The following is a 27,883-nucleotide window of genomic DNA, read 5'->3' on the forward strand; positions in this document are numbered from 1 at the left end:
ACGCTGTCGTAATTAAATATTTTGTGGGGATTACGATATGGTTTAAGGGCGCGAATGATATGATTTGTGGGAAACGCATGACATGATTTTGGGGGGATGCGCCATTTGCCTTGGGGGGATGGGCACCCCTGAATCCCGGCACATTAAGATTAGTTTATTATCTTAAACTAGTTGTCTATGACATCATAAATATTACTATCACGTGATCGTATTATGTGGTGAAATGGACACACGGGAAAGAATTTCCGTTTGTTGCTTTAATTTTGGACATTAGTATATATTTCCAAGTTCCAAAACCAAATATATGAAGTATGTTTAGATAAATGTTACTTTCACGACGACAGTGGTCCTGTATGCAAAATATTAACATGTTATTTGATCCTGGTGAGTTGTAGAAACTAATTTCAATGAATCCGCATAATAAAAACGGAGATATGTTTTGATCGGACCAGAATTATTATATTTCTGTAATTATGAAATGATTATTGTATGTATGCTTAAAGTATATATATATGAAAATATTATTAATGTTAATAAAGTATTGAGAATGAAAACTGATAAAATTATATTACAAATTCAAGGTGTCCCATAAGTCTGGAACCATAGGAGAAGAACGAAACAAGTCAATGTTAGGAACTTATTATTGTACAACACAGACATGGAATCTGTTCAATGTCCCCACAAGCAAAATAACTTGGATTGGCTCCTCATTAACAGAAAAAATGTAATATGAAAATACCTATGATTCCAGACTTATGGGACACTCATTACATTTACTGCATTTGTATTTCGTTATTGTAATATACAATTTGGTAATATTAAAGAAACATGCTGAAATAATGATCCTTGTATTTGAGCTAAGAATATTTCCTCTTGCCTAATGGAAACTATTAATAAGTCTCCCCCCACACACACTCACACAAATATTTTCCCCGCCTTTGCCTAAAATTTACATCTCAAATTAACTATATAAAGAGGTTTCAACATTGTCATTATATTAATTTATTTCAGAGCAGAAAAGAAGGACTCTAAAAACACATTGAGACGATTCGGACAGCACTAATGTAAGAATAGTTTGCACAAAATTCACACGAGAGAATTTGAACATTATAAACAAACTCATTGATAAATGCACACGCAAAAACCTACTTAGTATATTGTTGAACGAAATGGAAAAACTAAAATTTTCAATAGGTTGTTGAGTTGGTGTTTCAAGTCCACTTTATGCACAGTAATCCACAGGGTATCGAACCCGAGACCCCTTGATTACAAGGCGACGACGCAACCACTGCGCCATCCGGGATGCCCAATTTTCAATACGTAATCTCCTTGGCGTTGAACTGCTAAGGACGTAGTAAAAATAGTGTAATGATTTTAATTGGAACATCATTATGATAATAACACATTGCCGTTGTACCTATATTTCTCAACAAACATACTCTTCTGCCCATAATGTACGCCAAACATTTTAAAGTGTGCAATTATAGTCCAATGTACGCGATATAAAAAACTATCATTAGTGTCTTAGTAATGTTAGGAGGAATGAATAGCCTGTAATTATATTTAGTGCCGTGCCCAAGGGGGGGTTGTTGGAGGTTATAACCCCCCTTTGACCCAGGATTCCTGAAAGCAAGAACGTCACAAATAGTAAAATATGGCAAAATGAGGACCGACTGCCCAAAAAATGTGTACGTAACCCTTCCCTTTTCAAAACCCTAGGCACGCCAATTTATATTAATGTACAAGTAATGATTGGTATGTTACTGTGATGAGGATAGTTTGCTGTTGTTCTTTAATACGGAGGTCTTGACAACAGAGCCAAACATTTAGTTCCAATCTCATCATTGATAAGGCCTTACTTTGAAGGAGAAGAGTTCTTTTATTTCCGAATCATGTGGGCGTACAAGTTTGCATCTCAGCTTTTAGGTATAGCTCTTTTCAGTTCTTACGGCGGGCGCTCTAGAAGCTGGCAGGGGAAGTGGGGAGCGGGGGTTACGCAACAGACCAACCAGGCAACAGCAGTGGCGCCGAGAGACACGACGCGGCAGGAAAAAGTACTACGTGAAACTTGTTCTACTGGCCGCTACGTTTCTTATCGTGCTGGTTTGGTCGCTTCCCCGCTCCCCACTTCCCCTGCCAGCTTCTAGAGCGCCCGCCGTAAGAACTGAAAAAAGCGAACAGTAAATCAAATTTTGGTGATCATTTTTTAATTTTTTGAAAGATAGAAGTTTAAAACTACATGTTACAGAGAAATATCGTCTGAAAAGAAATAAATTAAGCAAAACTATCAAAAGTCACTTCATCAGTAGCATCATCAGCAAATTGGATGTTACATTTCATATTCAAATCTATAACATACTACAGTTTGAATTGGTTGAAGTTTTTTTCCCTCTTAAGCTTGATTCACATCTACACTCCAGTAACGCTGAGATCACCCCCCACCCCCACCCCATGGCCCGGTCAAATATCGTTGAATGGTTTTTAAAGAGAAGCATCCACGCCTGGCGCTCCGGTCAAAGCTCGTCCTACACTCAGCTCGCAGTTCGGTCACGATCGGGTGGAAAGAATATTTGACTGGATCGTTAGAAGCGGAGCTTGACTTTGCGAAGTTGGATCGTTGATGTGTACGTCTGATAATGTTCAGTAGCAGTCTTCAGCCCCGTTGCAGTGCATACGTAACCCAGTTTTGTGCGTAGAAGATCAGTCGTCAGGAGGCAAAGACCTATTGAAACACAGAAATAGGCGAGTTATGATAAAATTCAATTCTGTTTGTAAAACATTGGTCAAAATATGTGATTTCATAAACCAGGGTAATATAAATTTAGAGAAAAAACTCACCGAAACAACCAAATTACAATTATAGCCAATGAAAAAAAAAATTCAGTAGGGGGCTAACCACAAATATGATCCATAACCAGTAGTTGTAACGACCTTTTTCCAACCTGTTTCATCAATTAAAATCCTTAAATCAGAAAGCTATCCTATTGACGGTCATGTTTTCCCGGACAACCAAATTACACTTTTGTGTGTGCATAGGGATATGAGGTGGTGGTCGACCCTCTGCCAAGGGAAAAATCATTCTTGATATCTAGCCCCGAATCAAGATTAACAACAAACTTGTTCTTCGTTTACGGAAAACGATACGAAATTACTCCCTTTGTTAAGTCGAGGGAGGCCACGTTTCACGATGTGCGTAACAATCGGATCCTTGAAACTAGGCTTACAACGTGATGTATATTTGTCAGGCGTTGTATCGGAAACTTTCTAATAAAAGAAATAGTCAACAATGTCGATAAGAAACAATGAGCCCGAAATTTTTCATGTCAAACCTAGATTGACAAAGTAGTGTTATCTTACCATTGTTGATTGGTCGATTTAGTTTATTTTACTTCGCGTTTTGTGCCTCTTGGCTAATTTGCGAAGATGGGGATGAGTGATGAAATGATGAAATTGATGAATGGACATTCACAAACAACCAAGCCCGACCGGGATTCGAACCCGGGACCCTTGGCGTCGCAGCGCGATGTGCTAACCACTCGGCCACAGGGTCGGGCTTACCATTGTTGACATTTACAGATTTGCACATTGTAGTTGCAAATAAACATTTGTCGCTTTCAAACCAAAAGTATGACATCGATTAACAACATTATATTTATAATAGCCGACCTCCTGTCCGAGTGGTTAGCACAGCGTGCTACGACACCAGGTTCAAATCCCGGCTTGGGCATGGATGTTCATTGTGATGTTCCTTAATCAATTTAATCATATTACCACTCATTCTCATCCTCACGATTAGTCAAAACTGTCATAAAAGCTAAGTAAATCAACCAAGTCAATTAATCCCCGCTTTCGCAATTATTTTTCTTCTTTGTCATTTTCTTCTAATTAACGCCTGTGCTGCAACAGCTAAGTCCGTCGTTGAAGATCTCTTAAACATTGCAGTTAGCGAATCGGCAGGCTTTTTATACAGAAAAATCGGTGCACTCTGTGAAGAAACCAATACCAGACTCACGTTGATCGTACCTTGACCGGGACGAAGCTTGACCGCTAGTGTGGATACCCCTGACCAGGGCCGGATTAAGGTGGGTGCTATTGATGCTGCAGCATTAGGCCCATTCCTGAAATAGGCCCAGATGAAAACAGACGAGAATTTTCCGAAAGCTGAACAGTTTTCTTTTGCTATTTTAACTTGAAAATAAATCTTAGAATGAAATTTGGAGCCCCAATTTCGGACGCCTAGACACAGGTAGTAAATTTTTCACCTTGAAAGTTAGTTGTACAGAAAAAAATCGACGATATGCAGCATCAGGCTCAATTTCGTCTCAATCCGGCCCTGTCCCTGACCGTGAGCGGAGCGTTTCACTTGAGATGTGAATCAAGCCTTAAACGTAGGAATATTGTGTTTGTGCATATTTTGTATTTTCAATGTATTCAACCTTGCGTTTGTTTTGAGGACAGTTTTTTTTCCCCTTTCCAAATATTCCTGCCTATATTATATTGCAAGTAGGATGACGTCATCTTTAAGATAAGCAGAGTGAGTTTGGGGGGGGGAATAAAATAATGCGATATATATATATATATATATATATATATATATATATATATATATATATATATATATATCAGTGGCGTATGCTGAGTCTATGACTGGACTGGTTCACTATGACAGCTGGTCCTACGTCTTGACGTCTTCAAGAAAACCACGTTGCCATCCCAACTGTAGTCAGGTTGCCATCTTCTAAGAATTCATGTTGCCAACTTCTAAGAATTCAGATTGCCAACTTCAGAATAGCCATTTTTTTAAATCAGATTAATTCACAGTTTCTAAGATATGTCTCTTCAGTATTTTACTTTCTAGGCTTCAGGCTTCGCAGGTAGCCTAGGTAGCCTGAAATATACGCTCCTGGTGGGGGTGTATACATACAACTTTGTATGTATGTACAGATTTGACGAACGCGGTTCTTTATGATAATAGCGTGGAATATCTGTCGGTGCACGGATGAGTCTCGCAACTCAAGGGTGATGATTAGGTCTCGGAAGTTGAGGAAAAATCTTTTTTTTTTTTTTACTAGTGTCCGAAGACGAGGCCCAACATAATATATGTTCATTTTGGGTTATTGTAGGCCAGAAAAAGGTGTGTTTTATTTGTCCTTTTTTGCTTTTTCGGCGTTTTTTGTCTTATTGGTCCTTTTTTAGCATTTTTTTAGGCGTTAACGGCTTTTCTTGGAACTTCGCCTTCTTTCGACTATGTTTTTACTGCTCATTCTCAATTCCAATCATCATCAGCTCATCACCTCTTAAATATCCTTTCTGTAGTAAAGAAAAAAAGAAAGAAATATATTTGAACCATCCCTGAAACGAGAAAGAACATTTTTGGACGACTGAAGCAGGTACGGTACAAGGTCCTTTAACCCTAACTTGTCTGGAAGGTCGCGCTGTAAGTAGAAACCTTCTCTTGTTTTGAAGCTTTCAGTTTTTTCGCACTGTGTGTTCCATACCACCAGAATTTTGTATTCTTTTTATTCATTAAATATGTAATTAAAACTGAAGTTATTAATTAATTTGGATCACATCTATACCTCCTTTTTTTTGTTTTTAGGTCCTTTTTTTGATATTTTTTGGTCTTTCTATAGGTCTTTTTTTGGCAATTTATAGGTCTTCAACTTCCTAGCCTTAGTGATGAGAAAGGAGTTTCGCAGGTAAACGTTCGGTCACTTCCGGGGTGAACGTGGTGCGATTGCAAAAAAGGACAGTAGTGATCGGAAATGTTCAGATTGTTTAGAGAGGAGAGCTGGAGGTTGTGGAAGAGAGAGGGAGAGAGAGGTTCGAGACGTGAAACTTCCATCTTCCCTTGTGTCTGCCATTCTCAATCACGACGGTTATGGTTCTATAAACATACTTCGTTTTGATTATTTGATCTTGTCAGGTTTGTACCTCAAACGAAGTCCATCTTGGGGACATGAGTAAGCGAGTGCCGAGCCATTAGGGCTTCGACACGTGTTGGGGATGCAGGGCCTTGATCCCCTTATCTCTCACACAAAAGCAATAAGCAAATTATCGGATGGACTCCATCTCCCAGGCCCATATAAGATGTCCCAATTAATCTCAACCTTAGGCAGGAGAGCGATAAGGGAGAATTTAAGTAAGCAGTTGTGATTTATGATTTACTTCATCACACTATTATGCCATTTAAAATAGTAAAGCTACGATTTAATTCAACAGAACATTCATGACCAAGAAAAACCGACAATTGCAAAGCGTTGAACAATGTTCTTATTGGAAATTCTGAAATTGCATTCGTATGCGATTAATGAAATATTTGACAACGATTTTACATTTTATAGAAAAGTGTCAATGTTTATTGCAAGAGATAAATTAGCCACAGCAAAGACAACCATTTTGCTTCCAAATGATGACGTAACATCAAAAACTCGAAAGAGGTATGATGTATTTTCTAGGCAATACAGGTGTATTTTGATATATAAGAACAGGAACTCTGTGATGCAAGATAATTACACAAAGTATACTACTACATGCCACTTCCAAGGATATGTAGGCAATTCTTTTTAATTTTCATTATCTAAACTATAATTAAACTCGCGCACTTTCGACGTGGCCTGTGGCCACGTCTCGTGCGCTCGCCGACGTGGTTCGCTTATTTGGAAAGTTTTGAACGTAAATTTATGTGTGTATGCGCTGTAATATGTACAAATAATCAAAATATTATTGGTTTCTTTCTTAATAATAAGCTGGGTAAGTAATAACAGTTTCAGGATAGTTAGTTAGATGTTTTATGTAAACGAATTCAATAGCGACACTAAATTGGAAAAGTAACATTTTACTTCTGTAGTCAGTTTTACATTTTTAAACATAATTGAAATAAAGAAATGTTTTCCTTCATTCTTCGCAAATTTCTATCTCTCCTCTGCAATGAATTCTGATGCTCACATTTTAAAATTCGAAAACTCTAATACTGTGCACAAAGTGGACTTAAAACACCAAATCAATCAATCAATCGAAAACTCTAGCATAATTCCCTTACAGTAGCATTCGGGGTGAAAATAAACTTTCTTTAAGTTCCCTAGCAACGTCCGTTTCCATGGTGAACAACAAGCACGGCAAGCTCTAAGGAATTGCATGTCATTATACCCCCTAAACATTTAGTTGAAACAAGCACGATGCAGATATTTACGCATTGAGTATAACAATATATGCGTAATTGTATCTGGGCTGAAACTCCTTATTATGTAGATGTCACCCTTGTTTCAGACACCTTTTCAAAGCCAGGAGTTGATTCATCTGTGTGCTATTGATCTGTGAGAAATATAATGTATCTCGACAATTAAGAATTGAAGGAAACAATGTGTGCGAAAGAAATGCCCGTGGCAACGGTTGCTAAGGACGTGAAAAAAGGGCATTTTCACCCTTAAGGAAGGGCCGATTGAGCGATTTTTGAATTTTCTCGGCCTTTTGGGACGATTTCATGGGGGGTCGTAATCGGGCGTTTTTCGCCTCCGGGGCTTCCTTCATGGAGAACATTTATGTCAGTCAGTGAGTGAGTGAGTGGTGGGATTGGGGCTATATATATATTGGATGGATAAGACGAAGTATTTTTTACTGTTGCTTGTACAATCTAACTTATTATCACATCAGTTTTACATCATAATATTTACATTATTATTTGTTGTACAATCGCAATTAAATAAGTTTAGACTAGGACGTTCCACCCCTCCGTGTTTTCTTCCTTACAAGTTGCAACAACCTTTTTTGATACATCTGCGTCGTTTTCTCTTCATCACAGAATGGACCTTAATAGTATTCTGTGATTCGCTGCTTTCTTAGTTATTAACGACGTGTTCTGAGCGGTCAACAGGCTGTCATGAAATGATTTCTCGTAAATAACAAATGTTGAACATTCGCCATGAATTCAAGGCATTTTGCAGACTAACAAAGCTCTGGCGTCTTGATTCAAAGTCAGTCTGTAATTCTCTGTATAGCTTGTGTTGTGTTCTCTCCATGTGTATTTGTGATTGTCCTTTCCTTCATTTCATTTTATCACAATTCATCCTCATATTTGCAATTATTCAAACGTTGCAGGAAAGGCAAATAAAATAAATGATTCAAAATTATTCAAAATAAAGTAAATTCCGATATTAATTTTAAGGAATTGTATCACTTCACGTCAGAAGGAAATTTGACAGCAAATCAATCCTGAAACATTTACTTAAGTGTTTATTATGTAGTACAATGAAACATTAAATGATGACGTAACATCGAAAGATTGTTTTTATCTACATTACTCTATATATGTGAAGTTTTCTTAACTTGTGTTAATAATGAATAATAAGAATAATGATTCTGAGAGCATCATATTTTTATAATGCTTGAATTTTCATTCGCGATGTACATGAGGAGATTTATTTGTGGTTCTTTTGTAGTAATTACATCCTATGATCAAATTAAAAACTTGCAGCACAAAGAAACATTAATTGATAATAGCTTAGTTCAATTTTGAAGGTGGACGTTTTTAATTTCTTCACCACGGAAAGGAGGTTGAAGTTTAAGTCCAAATATTGGATTTGATTCTGTACCATTATGTATCAGTATTGAATTTCTAATCATTCAATAATGTGCCTGAAGAATCGAAATCGAGAAAGCACATATACTTAACGAGTCTTTGTGTGTGCAATTACATGCTGTATATATAAAGTGTGACAAGTGACTACTGGCCTTTGTGGCGTCATGTGAATATAAGAATAAATCCGTTTAAAATATCGGTCTCGATCACTTTCTTTTGACTCGATCTTGTAGTACAGAGAAATGTCTATGTACTAACAAGATATCATTTCAAACCATACCGTTTGAAAGTTAGAGCCGACTAATACTCACGTTTAGCAACAGTTATCCAAAACCACACATTTCAGGAAATGTTATTTTGTAGACAAGTACCGTCAAACTTAGTAGAGATTTTGGCATCTAATGTGCCCTGCAAAATCCGTGGCGAGTGACAACACGAAAATTATACGCGAGGAACACTTTGTCCTTCATAAATGTACTGAAGGAATACCAAAAAAATTCCAAAATATTAGGGTGACAAATACGTCAGCATTTTCGTGACGAAGTTACCCCAGCAAATGAGGTAACTTCGTCATGTCTGCTTACGTTCCTAGCAGGTCAAAATTACCCTCATGAAGAGGTAAGATCGTCATGCTTCAGCGACAGTTTTCCCTTTCCGATCAGTCGTAAAGCCTCCTGCACCTGATCAGAGATATAGTTCTGATATTTCCGACCACCAACTACCTTCTTATATGTCCTTTCGTGAACGAGAAAATGCTGCAAACAGCGCCAAAGCACAATGCACTTGCACACAACACACTTCCTCCCTTGATGTCCACTTCACAACTGCACGTGTGTGGCTTCACACTCCTTGTTCCTCCAGCATGTGACTCCTACCGACATCTATCGGTCTCATGACGAAGTTACTCCGTTTGAGGGTACTAAAAATGGATAAATTATATTTATACGTAACCGTAAAGAGAACATTCAAACAATTACAACAATATATAATAGCTACATAGGTATCACATGAAATGCAGTGTCATAATGCTCTATTAGCACGACAATAGCGCGAAAGGGGAAAATGTCAAAACAAAGCAAACCAAGACAGGGAAAGAGGGCCACAAATAATAAAACTAGAAGGCAGGGCCGAAACTTCAACAAAAATGCGAAACCGACGAGATTACTCGTGTCCTGTCTTGTCCTGAACGATCACGTGAACAGCAAAGAGTGAAGTCATGGTTCAATAACTCTGGGATGTTCAGTTTATTTTTTTCAAGTCACACTGAATCTACGCATTAAAGAAAATACTTTAGGTATACGTTTAACTGGTCATGTGTAAAGAGTGCAAACAGTAATGATACAATATGTATATCATGTTTGTAATGTTTGCTATTAAAGGAATAAGCAGGAAAATTGCATTTTTAAAACTTAAGTGCTTTATCCCTGAACAGCCGTAAAAGTCCTGTTGTGCAGTACGTTGTTACATTGTTATCCGTGAGAACATTGTATTTTCACAAGAACAGCCAAAGGAATAGTAAACATTTTTAAAATCTCAAATTAAAAGATAATACTCTAAATTTAATTTGCTGTGAAGACATTCAAACCATGGTAAAGAAACTTTGAAACAACTGCTCGCCGTAAAAAAAATTCTAGTTCTGATCCGAACATTGCAGCTTAAGATAGCGAAAGTGTTCGTTTGACATGCAATAATACCTGACCCACTTATCCCATTTACAATTAGCTTATTTCACTATATGCTACAGCTGTCAAATTGCATCGCGATAAAGGTGAAAGTCATATACGACAATCGGGCAATGAACAACCATGGAGTCAGTGGGATATCACAAGAAAACACCAAACCCCCCCGCGGTTTTGGAAGAGAAAGCCATTGTATTAATAGTTCACGAGATATGAGTCTCATATATAAGGACAATGTGGTTCCCTGGGTAGTTCTTGTTCCCCTATATGTGATATAAGAATTTGAAAGGGGAATTTCGTGGGCCTAGGAAAAGACCCACCCTGTAACCAGGTAATGTGCTGTGATGTCAGAAGTTCTATTTGTTGTGTAGCTGTAGTCCACATCTATTCATATATTATATTAAGACTTGTTTAATAAAACACTAAAATGCTGACCGAGGCAAAATTCATTGTAAAGTAAGACACTATATAAACGTAACGTTTCCATCTTCTATCAGGGTTTTCTTCATACAAATTTGTTGTGATTCTTTGTCTGAAGAAGACCCTGTTAGAGGTTAGAAACGATACGTTTAAAGTGTCTTACATTACAAGGAATTTTGCCTTGGTCAGCATTTTTGTGTTTTATTTATTTGTAATTTCACGTTTTGTTTTGCGATTCGTTTATGTTTTTTCTCTGATTTTCACTCTGTTTTTACGGAAACTCTTATTGGTGATATAAGAGCCCCACAAGATGTAGAACAGGAATACAGAAACGGTGTCAGTAATGGTACATATACACACGTGTTTTCCACGTTTGGCTATTTGTGATTCCTAGGTGTATCTAGAATTTATTTCTTGGACGGGCATGAAATATGCTATACGCATTTGACAACATGTAACACTGAACATTCTGAAATGAGCCTTATACGGGGTTAGTAAAAAAAAAAGGAGTAATTTCAAAATGTTATTTCCAACAAACATAATCCGCACATCATTGTATATATCAAGGTTCAAAGTTTTGTTGTACAATTTGTTTCGTTGGTGTACTAGCAACGATGTTTTTTCCGCGTTCCGGTTAAACGATGACGTCATAGGAAAAGTCATTTTAGTGTGCTAAGATTTGCGAAGTGTGAAACCATAGCGCAAGTGCAACGTGATTTCTGCCGTAGATTGTACAAATAGCCGTCTCGTCATAAGAAAATTTCAAACTTGGAACCTTCTTCTATCCAATGATGTGTTGACTATGTTCCTGTCGTGTATGGTTTGTTGGAAATAACGTTTTGAAATAGCTCCTTCTTTTTTACTAACCCCGTATATAATATCCATATGAAGGCAATTAGAAGGGTTCATTTTGGGTCCAATTTGTAGCACGATAAAGTAATCAGGACTGAACCAACGACAGTACAATATATCTCCACCAGGAAACGAACCCAAGTACCCTTTGATGATAAGATTATTGCATTAGTAGTTCTTCTGTGACATACAAGTACAAAGCTATTTGTATTACGAATTATTGCAGAAGGGGATAAGCTCGTGAGAATTAATTTCCTCAGACGGAAACTGTCACAAACATGTCGCCTTGTGTACAACAGTTAACATTATTGCCTTATAACCAAGTCCTGAGTTCGATTTCCCGTGTCGACTTTGACGAAAAGGTTCGTAAATCTTGGCACTAGATGTATTCGTGCTAAACTTTGGAAAGGCAGTACTCCAACAGGTGTTCTTCTTCATGTAATAATACATCTAATATAGTATAGACCAGGTGGAGCTTCGGTAATCGCTAAATAATCCTCCTAAGCATTAACGCTCCTATTGGCTGCTCTCTCTAAACACATCCTGTGTTTGGGAACTATCTACGTAGCAAATACTCTACCCTGAAGACGTATTCACAACAAGTCTCTGAAACCTTAGTGTGTGTGTGTACATAACAAACCAAATACACTGGTTACAAGTCCAAATAATTCATTATTCGATTGCTGTTGAAAAATAACACACTAACTCTAGCCTTCTTAAACCCGAAGGTTTATGGCTGCAGCAACACAAGCCTTCCATCTGTCCCTATCCTGGGCAAAATCAATCCAATCTTTTCCATCCTTTCAGTCTATCTCAACGTCATCCCTCCATCTTGGCCTTCCTGCAGGTCTCTTACCATCAGGTTTCCCAACAAGAATCCTGTAAACTCTTTTTTCCTTTCCGATTCGTGCCACATGGCCTGCCCACCTAAGTCTTCTTGATTTAATGATTCTAATAATATCTCGACATGAATACAAATTATGTAGTTCTAAATTATGTGTCCTTCTTCATTCACCTGTCTCCTCATCCCTTTTAGGTCCACATATTTTTCTAAGGATTTTATTACTGTGCATAAAGTGGACTTAAAACACCAACTATCAGGATTTTATTTTCATATACTCTTAAATTATGTTCCTCTTTTATTGTAACGATCCAAGTTTCTCACCTATATAATACTACAGGCAATATTACCGTTTTGTATATTTTAACTTTTAGTTTCTTAGATATTATACGAGAAGATATAAGTTTATGAAGGGAAAAGTAACATACTACATAAGAATATTTATGAACGCTATCAAAAAGCTTGAAAATACATTTAGTTCAAAACTCAATAATTATAGGAAGAAAATAATTGAAAAGGGAGACAGAATGAAATATAGGTTTAACAGAGGGGACAATAATTATAAATTAGCTTTAACTATACCTGATTGTAATTTCGTGTTTATTTTAAGTTAAAAATTACTTTTTCAATCACTCATATACTTTTCTTATTTTCTTACAGTAATCTGCTTTACCACAGCGAAAACATGTGGAAATTCATCATCTTTGTAGTCATTGTGTGCCACTTCAACAATGGTAAGTTTTCTTGCACCTTTAATATTCATTGAGGAAGAGAAGGGAAAGTGTACGCACATAACTTTGAACGCACATTTTCAAGTTACTTACGGACATACAAATCTTAATGTTGAGCACTAATGTTTTAAGTATGTACAAAAATGCAATGTGCAATATGTCCATCCACAAGATGTAATTGTACACGCAATTATTCTATCAATGATGAATGTATTTTTATAATACCATTGCAATAACAGTTGACTTTGAGCACAAACATTACATATATACTTAATTTCTGCTGCGCTAGGTGATTTACCAATAACTCAAAAGCATATCAACATTTAGAAAGTATCTTATAATTTTTCATAAATACAAGGGAGGGTCAAATATACAAGGGAGGGTCAAATAAAAACATTCATTTGTTTTTATTTGTTATCTAGTAGATTTCTGTATGTAGAGTTTCACAAGTTTGCTGCATTAGCACATACTTATTGTTGATCTACACATGCTTTGAACTTTGAGTTAGTGCCTGTATATTGAATTTTCATTTGCCGAGAAATTTCTGCAAGTTTTAGGCTGACAGAAGGCAAGAAGCTACTCCTCTTCACTGGTACAAGCAGGCCCGTACCCAGGATTTTTTTGAGGAAGGGTTACAGATCCAAAAATGTGTATATCCAACTATATCCAATCTATACGAGTATATGTATAGATACTAGCATTTCTTGTGGTACAAGGTGGCCCCTGTGGGGGAGGTGGTTAGCTCATTGCGCTACGACGCCAAGGGTCCCGGGTTGGAATAATGGCCTGGGCATGGATATTTGTGAGATGTCCATTCATCATATCATCACTCATCTCCACTTTCGCAAATTAGCCAAAAGTGGCACAAAAAGCGAAGGAAAATAAATCAAATCAAATTCTTGTGGCACAAGGAATTATCATAATTCTGTTTAGAAAATAATATATTTGTAAATTAAATGATACGTATTAGCAATTATTATTACATTAAAGAACTCCAAATAGGCTAATCGGGACTGGACCTACAGTTTACAGTGGGATCCGAACCACTATATGCCTCCACCGGGTCTTGGTAGACAAGGCTTAGTATTAAGAGGCCATAGTTCAGTGACAAAAGTAGAGAAATGTGCGGGCTACTGTCTTCCATGCCTCCTAATCGCCGCCACTGCTGGTAGCTTGCATCAATGGTTATAAAACTAATACTACCCAACATTGCAGACTTCTGGAGGCTACTTCTCTACACAATAAACTGAATAATTTACACAAGGGCAGAATTGAATTTTTTACAAATTTGTTATTTTTGTACCTTTGTATGTGTTCGTATTTAAAGATTTCATGGTTCGAGGTGGTGCATGAACCCTCTGGCGCCTCCCCTAGATTCGGGCCTGGGTACAAGTGTGTAGAGGAGATGCCATCTTTTAAATAACAAAAATTGCGTTTTGAAACTCACTTTATGAGTGTTGGCCATGAGATTGTCTTATAAATAACAGTTAATACCTCATGTACATTTGAGGTGTATACAGTCTGTCGTGTAATTCTTGTCGGCCGTTTAAGGTTTTCATTTCATTTGTGTAATATTTGAAAATAATTCGTGCCATAACCCACTGTTCCAGACCAAATTCATCACAGAATAAACCAAACATTTCTAGATTTTTCAACTTCAGTAAAGAAACAACATCTGTTGAATTGTCATTCTTGATTGATTCATTGAATTAGATTATTTTACCTCACTTTTCTGCCACTTATGGCTAAGTGATGATGCAGATGAGTGATGATATGATGAAATTGATGAAGGAACACTTATAAAGGACGTCCATGCCCTGGAACCCCTTGCGTTGCACTAAAACTAGGCACAAAATAAATCGATGGGTAGAAAACTGCTTTTAAAACTAGGCGCAAAATGAACCGGTGGAAAGAAAACTGCTTTTAAAACTAGGCACAAAATGGATCGATGGGTAGAAAACTGCTTTTAAAACTAGGCACAAAATGAACTGGTTGAAAGAAAACTGCTTTTAAAACTAGGCGCAAAATGGATCGATGGGTAGAAAACTGCTTTTAAAACTAGGCACAAAATGAACCGGTTGAAAGAAAACTGCTTTTAAAACTAGGCACAAAATGGATCGATGGGTAGAAAACTGCTTTTAAAACTAGGCACAAAATAAACCGGGAAAACTGCTTTCAAAACTAGGCACAAAATGAACCGGTGGAAGGAAAACTCCTGAAACTAGGCACAAAATGAACCGGTGGAAAGAAAAATGTTTTTAAAACTAGACATAAAATGAATGAATAAACGAAATAGTGGAAATTTGATATAGTCTGAGCAATAGTTAACTATCTTGAAAACTTGACTTTGGAAGGGTGGAGTATTACTCGTTTCTTTTCTCTCGGCACCCACATACAATACAATTCCCTCTGGGGTTTAAGAACTAAATAAAAAAGTAAACCTGGACAGACATAAGAAAGAATGAAGTGATTCTCCCGTGATAAGTAATTGGCTCCCTGAGTACAAATTCCCTTCTCTTCCTTGCTAATAACAATATTTAATGTTAAATCTATATTTATACTAGTAAAATGTTCCAATTTTGTGCATATAGTAGGACTTGTTTTCAGCTTGCATAATTACTATATTTATCAGTTGATCACAGTATAGTGAAAATAAAACTCAACTACTACTAACTAATTCCATCATATATAATCTTGTCTGCCTGACCGTATGACGAAGCATGTTGTATTATATTAATGTATCAGAGGCAAGAAAAATCGAAATAACATTGTATGTTAGCTTGTGTACATATTCCAGACATATCCATTTAGAGGATATACACCCGTGCGTTGGTAGAGATCGGTTAGTTCATTGAACTCTCCAGCCTAACTATTGCCTATTTTTGTGGGAGCAGGAAAAGGTTTTACAAGCTCCCGCCTTGATTCATCTCATCAAACAGGTTAATTGGTGGCGGGGCTTGCCTCGTGTTGATATTTTGCTGGAGATGAGGCCTGCTCCAAAAAGGTTTTATAAACATTTCCATTTAGACATTACTTTAGCAAATTATTGAAAACTAGTCAATGGGAGCAAATGAAAGTGATTGGTTCTGCAGATTCCCTACGACACTTATGTGAAAAATGTTTGGGACATATTACATGTGATTTGTTGGTGTTAGTGTCTGAATGTACTGAATTAAACAAGTTGCAGTTGTGCAAATGTAACGGCGACATTTCTACTAATTAGAAACTCACATATCCATGTTCCGAAGAATAATTTTAATTGTGCAACATGTTGTAACGGATGGGAACCCCTGTTTATATGGGTGTTAAATGTTCGATTGGAAGGTATGTATTCAGAGTAAAAGTTGAAAATGACGTCACATAGTTTTCACATCAAATACACATAACAATGGTATCGTAGAACTGCATTACTGAGATAGAAAGGGTGGTAGAAGAGACAGAAATATTTATAAATGGACGATGAGAATGGCGGATTTTGTGTAATCCCCTTCCTCATTTCCGTGTACAAGAAATTCTCAGAAGTTTGAAAATGAATCAGGAATGTTGTAATAGTGGTACCATTATATTGGTGGTCAACTTTTTTAATGAACAAACTTGGGAGTATCCGCTTTTATGATGGACTTGGCTCACCTGCCCCCGTATAGAGAGTCGCCACTGATACAATGTCACTCGTGAGCAGTATAAGTTTACGTCTACATGCGTTGTCTACACGTAATCTATGCATATATTACATTGGGTAGTAGTTTACATAGACTACGTAGACAATCTAAAGTGTATCAAAATTATTTTTCAAGACTTTCATGAAAGGAAAGTGACATTTTCAACTATACTGGTTCCTAACGAACTGAAAAGAATCCTATTTAGGCTACAACAAAATTGCTCTTCTCTTCTATCATCAACTATGGAAGAAGATAAATAGTATGCAAAAAGAACAACAGATGGCAGTCGTGAGGCAAAATTAGTATTTTTCCCATGAAACACTAGAATATTTCGTATGTTAGATTTTTTCCTAGGTGAGAAATTGTTCGAATTTGAAATCGAGCGTATGAAAAGTTCTCATCACATATCAGCAACTGATACGCAGTATAATTTTGATCTACTTCCACGGCGCTCTTTGTTAAGTTATCACCTTTTGCCATGTTGTTTACATAGATTACGTCATCTAAAAAAAAAAAGGTAAAGTGCTCCCCTGTGCTTAGCACCACGCCATGAAGGCGTATAGGGGGTGTGGGGGTAACGCCCCACACTTTCTTGATCCGGTCGTGAGTGGGGGTGATGTGATCAGCATCACGCCCCTGACCGCCTTTACCCCCCAGGGTTTCCCCCAGGTACCCATGTTATTCGACGCTGGGTGGGCGCCGGGGCCGCTTCCATCGTTAGAAAAGTTCCCGGATTTGAACCGGCCGGGGATCGAACCCGGGACCTTGAGCATGGTAGTCAGACGCGTTACCGACTAAGCCACCGCGGCCACTGCAGATTACGTCATCTATGTGTATGAAATAGTCTACGTGTAGAATGTAGATTATCGTTGTTTACACGTAAACGCACATCACTGCTCGTGAGAGTAATGATGTTTCACAGCCAGAAGAATTCCTTTGTGTGTGTAAAAATGTTGGTTCCATCAATGCAAAGAGGAAGGAATTATTAAGAACCCATTGTACCATCAACCATAAGGCATGTTCCTCATACGAAACCATAAAGTAGCTACACCACCAGGAAACTGTACAGGTAATAGTCACGTCTAATTCGCTACTTCTTGACACTAGGTGTAGTGCAGGCGTATCCAGATGTCAGGCTGGTGAAAGGAAATTACTTTCAATCGAGTAGACGAAGATCCATGTTCAAGTTCAGAAGATTCAACAAATGCCAGTGTGCTGCTTTTAAATGTTCATGTGATTAATGAGCACGCACCACGTGATCATGCACCACACATTACAGCGCTCCAGAACGTAGTGCAAACGGTGCAGAATACACTACTTGACACCAAATCAACGAAGTAGATGAGTCGGTGTAGCACCGTGTTTTCAACTACAGTCCAGCAGAATTAACTTGAGAGAAATGGCCGCTCTGTGAGTGATGGAACTGCGCTCGAATTGGCTAGAGCGGGGGACTTCCCGCTGTAACGGGCCAATGCGAACTCTAGAGTAGAGTTTGCCGAGTTCCCATTGGCCCGTTACAGCGGGAAGTCCCCCGCTCTAGCCAATTCGAGCGCAGTTCCATCACTCACAGAGCGGCCATTTCTCTCAAGTTAATTCTGCTGGACTGTAGACGCGTGAGTGCAGAGAGAGAGGCAAAAAGTGCAGCCAACTAGGCGGAACTAGTGGAGACTACTACATATTACGTGTAGACAGTGTACACTATGTAAACAACATGGCGATGAGAATGAGCTTAGTAACGGAGACTGTAGAAATGAAGTAGAATATATTCTTTCCCGATTGTCGCTTTTTTGTGGTCTGCATTTTACTGTTTCACAACCATTGATGCTTGAGAAAGAATGCTACAAGTTTTTCCTGTAAATAGAATTGTTCTCATCTAGATATGAACCAACACGAGTGAAAAATGACACATGCTTTCATAACAGTATAATTTACATTGTCTACGTGGATTACATAAACTGTAAACAAATGTAATCAATAGGAAACTGATTTTAAGATGCAGCACCTTTCCAAAAATATAGCTGTTCTTATACCGATCGTTTCAGATATGTATTTTAGGACATGAAATCAAGTGAAATGAACACACTTTGTTGCATCTTTTCGTGAGATTAGAACATTTATCCCCTTTTACTCCCTGTTTGGTGCTTCAGCACCTCTTTACTTCCTTTCCTTTCATGTTTTGTTCAAAAAATTCATGATTTTCACTCTTCTTGTGCAGCTGCATAAAATCCTATGGTCTCATTTTGTAGAGCAGAGCAGGAGCTATGAAATAGTATAATATAAATTATGTTATTTGCTCCAGTGTTGAATAGAGAATGTTAATGTAACTGGTTTAGACCGGAATAAAGACATTTTATCAGCACCATTTTTTGCACCTTTTGAAAAACATTTTCAGAACCTTCTTTTCTCTTTCCCGACCATAATGTTGCACCTTAAAATCCGTATCCTAGTAATCAACGCCTAGATTATGCATGTAGACATAACACTAGATGTCACTAAGACTGTTGGCCTATTACACATAATAGTCCTAGCATCGAAAACTCAGTGAAATCAACAACACTCAAGCTTAACATGGCATATATAAAAAAACTAGACCTTCCAACGCACATAAAGATAAGTAATCTCTAAATACATGTCTCCTCTTTAATGCTTACACTTCCAAACATGTTTTGTTGTGATTTATATTCTTGTAATGTTGGAAATGTTGTCTTTCGCCGAGTATAACTTATAATACAAATAAGCGTTCACGTTACGAACTCAGGTATGTAAAATACCAATGCAATTAACAGATTGTCATATGTCAAAATAACATTTTTTCAATATTGCCAGGTAAGCCGACGTAGTTGGGCAAAACGTAATGCCGAAGTTAATGCAAGTAATCTAATGAGATGTATATTACAAAACAAAAAGGTTTACATTTGAAGACAAGCGTTGCTAATACATTTTGTGTGTTGGTTATATTCTTGTTCTACAACGATTTGTTAGCAGGGTGGCTACTCACCGGGAATTCATTGAATTCCTGGAATTATGCGTGCATTATTGGCTTCGTAAATTCTGCGTGAATTTTTCTCCGTAGACGTGAATTGCAGCTTTTATTAATTCGAATCCCATTGAATTTACACATATTTGTAAATACCCTGATGCAAGTTTTACCTTTTATTTTTATCGAGCTGCGTGGAAAATTGAACAGACTCTCTCAACCCATTTTGTTTGTGTCTTTTGCAGAACAATCTATCTGACAGACAGAAGGTTTTTGCAAGATAAGACATCTCGGAGTTGATTACTTAAATTTCAGTTTGAAATTCTTATACAATGAACAGTTTTTTGTAGATTAGTATCTCCCGTAATATTTGTGACTTGTGTTTGTAGATATATTTCGAGTGAAATGGCAAATTATGTATACAAAATAATATATTTAACTATCTCATAAAATTGTGATATGAAAGAATTCCTAAAGAAGCTTATTTTAAACTAACTTTCCAAATTAGTTGATCGAGTTCTCGCTACGTAGAACCTATGGAAATTCGATTTTGATTTTTCTGGATTGATTAATCGTGCAAATGGAATTTCGATATTTCTGCATGTTACATTTGCAGTTCACTAATTTCAGCCCAAAATTGTAATGTTTTGTAGGTGCCTTTAGAGGTTAGAAGAAACCAAACATATGTCTTCTTAATTATTCCTTCAAAGTGTAACCAAAGGCAAAACCTATTTCATCATTTTCGAAATTTTCTGAAATGCAGCTAATCCTTCTTGGCTTATTTGGTCATTTTATGTGAAAAATGGTTTCTAAACAAAACTATTCTCAAGACACAAACACTATTTTCAGTCTCAGCTGTTTACATACCTTTATACGTATAAAGCCCGTGCAAGCAGGCGATTTGTGGTGACATGTGATATGTGGAGTGAATATGTCAAGTTCGTCTGCACTTACGGCCTTAATACTGCTGATTTAAATCGAATCAAATAGAATTTGAATGCGTATAACTTTATGATTTTCTTTTTTACCAGTGAAAGGAACATGTCATGAATTCAATTACATTGTTTCCACATTATAAAACTACGTCTAAGATTTTAACTACACTTCGATTCTCTATTTCATGTATTAGCATGCAATGTTAATTGGACATTATCCATTGCCTAGTGCTTTTCATGTAAGTCGGAAAAATTCAGTGTTGTTCAGCGAAAGACTAAATAATGCGTAGGCTTCTATTCTGCAAGAAACGTAAATTAGGAATGTAAAGTTTCCGAAATAAAAAGAAAATTATTTCCATAGCATCAGAGAGTGCATGATCTTTAGCGACAATTAAAATTATATAATGTGAATTATATAATGTGTATTATAATTACATAATAAATATATGAATACTAAGGCTAGGGTAATTATATATTATAATTACATAATAAATATATGATTACTAAGGCTAGGATTTCTATGACTTAAAAATCACCAAAATATGCAAAATGAAAATGTTCTTATCACCAGCAATTTTACAAAATATGCATAAAACTTGAAAAATATGCCCTTACAACTGAACTGTTTCAAACATCAATATTTAACTTATGCTGAGGTACTTTCACATTCTATTTTCAGTTCACATCATGAGCCCGATTTGCAATGCACACTCCTGCTCACAAAGTGGCACATTTTGTAAGGCTGGACTGTTGTAGTATGTGCCACATTATCTGAACAGCAGTGTACAATGAATACTTTCTGTAACTTTTCAAATAAAAATGATTGCCTATTGTCAGTCAGCAAAGCCTTTGTACTGAGGAAAGCTTTCTTCTACTTCGGCTGACACTAGAGCAGATATTTAATGTAAAAAATGCACAAGTTCTGTAGTAAAAAATTCGACAACTTGAGTGAACATGGGAATTAGAGCAAATCCACTTGGAAAATGGCTGTATATGACCGAAAATCTGTCAAAATATGCTCTATCGCGTAGAAATATCCAAATATGCCCTTAAAAAGCATCTTAATTTAATTAGTTTCTTCATAATATGAATTTCTATATATTTAGGGAACACATGACCCTTACCAAAAAAAAATATGCTAAGTCATGAAAATACTAGCCCTAATGATTACTATTGGTTGGTTGGTTGATTTGGTTGATTTGTTGTTTTAAGTCCACTTTATGCACAGTAAGGCTAATTGGGACTGGACCTACAGTTTAAAGTGGGATCCGAACCACTTGTGCCTCCACCGGGTATCGAACCCGGGACCCCTTGATTACAAGGCGACGACGCTACCACTGCGCCATCGGGGAGGCCTCTAATGATTACTATTAAAATATATATAATTAATATTACATAATATGTATTAACCACGTGATAATAGCGGCAATACGTTTAAGTCACACATGGAAATTTTGATAGAGGTGAATCTACCACTTTCAACAAAATAGCTAATAATATGTCATTCAATTATAAATATTAGTTCCAAAAATATTGTGAAGATTTGCTATAGTTAGTGTATGCATCATTTTCAGATGTTGTTTGCCCCACATTGGTCCTCACATCACAACTAAAATATATTTTCCACGACACAGAAGGAAATACTATCTGAATTTGTTCAAGTGTTGAAGACAAATAATTACAATTGCACCCAATATGTATAACACAGCAGGAAGACTTACCATATGGTAAACACAGTGTGAAAAAAGTAACATTAAATGGATAAGAAATCCACAATAATCACTGCCTTCTGTTGATTACATGTCTTTGTTAAAAGTTTATTCATTCCATTGAACTGTTTCACAATCCCTTTTAGAGAATAGCAGTTAGTACCTTTGAATTATTTACGACAAATATTTCTTATATACTGCTCCACGAAACTTAAGGAACACAACGGGGAACGGAAGGAGAGAAACACAAAAACAGGGTTGCTGGTCATTTTCATTGCATGATGCATCTATGCCTTATTGATGTTCATAAGCCCTGATCAGAGCATCCCAAACATGCTCGATAGGGTTGAGGTCTGGTGAGCATTCAGGCCACTCAATACGGGTGATGTCTTACAATACGTGCTCGGTGCGGGCGAGCATTGTTATCCATAAACAGGAATTCCGGACCAAATGTTACACGGAAATTGAGAACATATGAACGCAAAATGTTGTTTTTCTCAGTTTCGGATGGGGCGGAAGCCTCATCAATCCCTCTGTGCGTCCTAAGGTTAAATAAGCTTGGGACGATGATGTGCAAAAGAGATATTTTATTGGAATGTTATTCTCAAGATTTAAAATATTCTCTAATACTCTACTGCTCTTATAATCCCTTGATGTTTCTGAAGTTTTGTGGAGCAGTATAATACATCGATATCGAATCATCCACGTATTTTTCGATTATTGAAGAGATACTGTCATTATTTTCAATGGGCATCTTTTAGAGTTGCGGTATTAAATTGAAGTATTGGAAATATGTATGACGTTATGAGATATGTTACATAAATATCAAAAAATTGCCATGATTAATTGTATATATACTTGAACTGTTACAAAATCATGTTACGCATGTCAGATTCCAAGAAATTACTAGCAAATATATTGTAACGAATGGAAAGACGCACAAGACTAGAGGAAGTGCAATGCAGATACACAGAATATCACTACCACACATTCACTGTTGAATCAATACTGCCATTTAAAATCATATCGATTATATGTATATCATTCCAATCTGCCTATAACAAACATAGAAAATGCATTATCTTCAAGTAGATCGAATGAGTAACTTCAGCTTCTATATATAATCAAAAAACTGTAGAAATCCAGAAGAAATCAAAACCTCAGCATTTATATGAAGATGACAGAACCTTATCGACTTGTTAGAATTGTACTTAATATATTTTTTGTTTGAGAAAATAGATGAAGAAATATCATATGATTGCAGTGACAATTGTGAACCTTCGCTCCTGCCATAAAATACTCTGCCAAGTACACTGTTGTTCGTTACAGATTTCACTCGCACTGAAGCATCACCCACGAGTAGACACAAGCATAAGGGCTCTCCAGTTAGTAGCAGGGCTGTCAGGAAAGCTGAAGGAAGTGGCAGCAGTGGCAGATCAGGCTTGCCATCAGCAGCAGAGTTAGCAGAGGCAGGGAGCGAAGAAGCCGAAGAGTCACATAATGGTAGAAGATTTGCAAGAAGTATGCCTGACTTGCCTTCAGACGTTTCGATCGTACGCAGTCGAAGAGGAGCTGGTAAAGGACATGGTAAATCAGTCGTACCATCAGAATCACTTCCAGAGTTAACACAAGAGGATAGAGATGAAGCTGAAGAGACACACAATGGTAGGCATGCAAGGGGTTCACCAGCCTTGACTCCAGAAGTTCTGAGTGTGCGTAGTAGAAGAGGGACTGGTAGAAGTCACGGTAAATCATCATCTCCAGAGTTAAGAAAGGCAGATATAGAAGAAGCTGAAGAGTCACATAGTGGTCGAAGATTTGCAAGAGAAATACCTGACTTCTATGCCCAATTCCTCAAGGTACGTAGGAGGCGAGAAACTGGAAATGCTGGAATGGCAGATGGTATGAGACAACCCACAGTTGTAGAAGCTGAGGCTGAAAATAAAGAACAGGAGGAGGAGGTTGCACAAGATATTTCGGACGTTGCAAGTTTTGCAGCAATAGGCACAAATATTGTTGATAACGGTCCTGCGGGTGATAACAATAATTTTGGAGCAAGCGCAGAAGATAATTCAGGCAGTGTCCCAATCAGTATAAATGTCGCAAACGGCGTGGTGAATGAAAGTGGTGCTGTAGCTGAGGGATCATATGAGAACATAAATGGTATTGATGCAGGTGCATTTTCTGGTGACGATGGTGACAGTTATTACAGTGATGAGAGTGGATACGGTTACGAATATGGATATGGATACGGGAAAAATTTATTACAATGAAGAAGATCTACTTGAAGAAGTAGCTTGTTACTTTTCCAAACAGTGGATTACATTTTATTATCCAGATATATTATACGGGAAATTTGTCTCAGGGGATGGTTGAGTGATGTTATACTTCATTAAACGTTATTATATTTATCTGGTGGGGGTGAATTAATGGATGAAATTATCTTACTTTCAATAGTATATTGTTACATGTTTCTATGCAACTTACAATTCATAAACATTTTGATCTTTGATGAAAATTCTGCAAAACACTAAAAATAGTTAATCAAATAGAAAGTAGCCAAAATGTCGATGTTATCAGAAATGGTTTGAATTGAATTTTTCTAAACATCAATTTTATTGCATTAATGTTTTTTCCTGAATATTTCATTACAGCAAAACTCATCCGTTTTATAAGATGTAGGTTGTATGACAATCAATTTAAATTTTTTGCACATTGCAATACCGTTAAACACTACAATCTATAAGAATAATATTACCAAAGAGAAGCGTCACTAACCTTGTGTTGATTTTGCATAATAGTATATCACGTAAATATTGTATCTAGCATTAAATTAATCTGATTGCTCTACACAGGTGTGTTTGCATTCAGAATACTCATGAATTAATTTCAGAATGCAACACTTCGTATGCATTTGTAAATCAGTATACGATCATTTTATTATTTTATCTTGTACTATTATAGTATTCTGGGTAATAAAGCTTATGAGAGAATATTTTCGTTTGAATTTTACAATGTGTAAATAAAAAAATGTTATTTTCAATTTAATAGACTAAGCATTTTAATGTGTTTTTGGGAAGTTTATGCATATTTCCAACTCCGTGACGGAGTGGTTATCACAGCGCGCTGCGAAGCCAGGCCGGGCAGGGATGTTCTTTGTGAGTGTACCTTCATCAATTTCATATATCATCCCTCATCGTCATCTTGGCGATTAACGAAAAGTGGCAGAAGAGCGAAATAAAATAAACCAAATCAATAAATCAACCATGTTTCCAATTGGAATATGTTGAAAAGCTGTTTTTATGATGTACTTGTCAAACGCGAACAGATAATCTATCCGAAAATTGTCCGGGCATTTTCAGGAGGAAACGTCACCCATTACGTCTTATAGTTGTTATGTTTAGAATATGTGTCAATTGCATGGGATAATAGAGAAACGTGAATCATCAATTTTGTACATCAAGATGCCACCGAAGAATCCTAAAAGCACAAAACAACAAGTAACAGTAACATTAGTGTACGTTGGAACTTCTTTTGACAAAAAGAAATGAAATCATAGTTTTCTTGTGAAATAACGGTTTGGAACTTAATGTTTGTACGTAGATGGACATATTGTTAATAATATGCAATTTATTTCTTTACTTTCGCTATGGTCACAGGTATCCTGATTCATATTGTCCAGAATTATGTCTCCTTTTCACACCAACATTATATAATTTTCATCTTACTTTTACTGCAACACCCTTCGCAAAATTTTCATTTTGTAATCATTAGAACCACTATTATGGATAGTGAAAATATATTTTGTGCAGGGTATGCTTATCTGGCTATACAAACTCCTTTTATGGATTGAGTTGATAAGAGAATTGCTATTTACGATTTGGCTCCAAAGGAAAGAGGTTGCAACATTGTTTATAGTGCATTATCATTAGAAGTGGAAGACAATCTAGAGGTTCTTAAACGTAGAATGCATGTGAACTAGGGAACTGACATTGTCTAAAAGAAATATGTATTTACATTCTTGCAGCTAATGTAATAATGTCCTACATCTATGAGATGTACTGAATAAACACGTATGCCTTTCCACTTACATTAGGAAACTTTTTCATATATTTGGCAAACACTTCCGTTGAAGAATACAGTGTCCAGAACTGTAGATATTTGGATATATATATATAATTTATAAACCAAGAATGGTAATACCCTCTCACGAAAACATACCTGAGTGCTGTGCTGTATAAATGAGAAATCAAAGAGATAGTTGTATAAAATCTTGTAATAAGTATACAGTAAATAAATTGTTCGTGTTATTTATATTCTGGGGAATTATCGTCCATATAATGTTCTACCGGCTATTGGGGAAATTGCGACTATTTCTCCACGACATGATTTACGTCACTGGTATATAAAGAGGTATTAGTTGAAACGTATATAAAGCTTCAGCTGTCAGATATTATTGATACTTTATGTCATAGAGAAGTCATATTTAAAAAAATTATATGCTAACAAATCTTCTGCTATGCCGTATAAAGTTACATTGTTTTACATTTCTGTAAGACGTCACATTATCCTTTTGACCTATACTGGGTGGGCCATAAGCCAGTTGTCAGTAGCAATCGTTAGACTTTGTTTTGTCTAGCGTAGTGGAAGTCAGTTGTGAACTTGACTAGTGCGTATTACCCAGGATTCTTATACCACCCGGTATTTTTCTGAAACTCATACTTAGGATTTAATTTAATTGTATATGATATAAAATGCCATCATGCTCCTATGAGCCCTATTAAAGCATAGGAATCAGTTGACACATATTAGTCACTTTCTGAAGTAATTTACCTAAGCTTTTTATTCCGTACCGAAGGGTATGCATTATTTGAAATATTTTATCAATTCTAAAAGTAAGTGTATTATCATCTCCACCAGTTGTTATGGACTAAGTCATAATTTTCAAGGAAATTTTTAGTGAAAAATTTCAGCATTTATTATCATCTGGCAAGTTAACGAGGAAATTACATGGTCATTCAGGAGAAATGAAGCTAAGCACTGAATTTATATATGTCATTATATGCTCTTAGTACTTCAGTTTCAGAAATGTGCAGATAGAGAGAGAGAGAGAGAGAGAGAAAGATATGCAACAATAATGATTGCTCTCTTCGGATCACCTTTATTGACGAAACTACATCTGCCAATTACACTGTTGTTCATTGCAGATTGTACTCGCACTGAAGCATCACCCACGAATAGACACAGGCATAAAGTGGCCACTCCAGTTAGTGGCAGGGCTGTCAGGAAAGCTGAAGGAACTGGCAGCAGTGGTAGATCAGGCTTACCATCCGCACCAGAGCTAACAGAAGCAGGCAGTGGAGAAGCTGAAGAGACACATAATGGTAGAAGATTGGCAAGAGGTATGCCTGACCTGTCTTCAGATGTTTCGAGCGTACGTAGTAGAAGAGGATTTGTCACAAGGCATGGTAACCCATCAGAATCGATACCAAAGTTAACAGA

The 27,883-nt window shown here is 36.7% G+C and overlaps 1 protein-coding gene across 2 annotated transcripts in view; it reads left to right on the plus strand.

The window, feature by feature from the left end:
• Positions 1-25,042, plus strand: part of LOC145982540 (uncharacterized) — a 54,835-nt gene extending 29,793 nt beyond the window's left edge. Inside the window, exons 1-3 of one of the 2 annotated variants that reach the window (XM_083115995.1) lie at positions 10,520-10,588; positions 13,031-13,104; positions 23,711-25,042. In XM_083115995.1, coding sequence (XP_082972121.1) covers positions 13,056-13,104; positions 23,711-24,654 — 993 coding nt within the window. In that variant the 5' untranslated portion in view covers positions 10,520-10,588; positions 13,031-13,055 and the 3' untranslated portion in view covers positions 24,655-25,042. Of the gene's footprint in view, positions 1-10,519; positions 10,589-13,030; positions 13,105-23,710 lie in introns of those variants that run through there. The other variant, XM_083115996.1, reaches the window with a different exon arrangement.
• Positions 25,043-27,883: the final 2,841 nt, after the last annotated feature.

Source organism: Lepisma saccharinum, unplaced genomic scaffold (genome assembly GCF_977018435.1).
Source record: "Lepisma saccharinum unplaced genomic scaffold, izLepSacc3.1 HAP1_SCAFFOLD_232, whole genome shotgun sequence".
NCBI lineage: Eukaryota > Metazoa > Arthropoda > Insecta > Zygentoma > Lepismatidae > Lepisma > Lepisma saccharinum.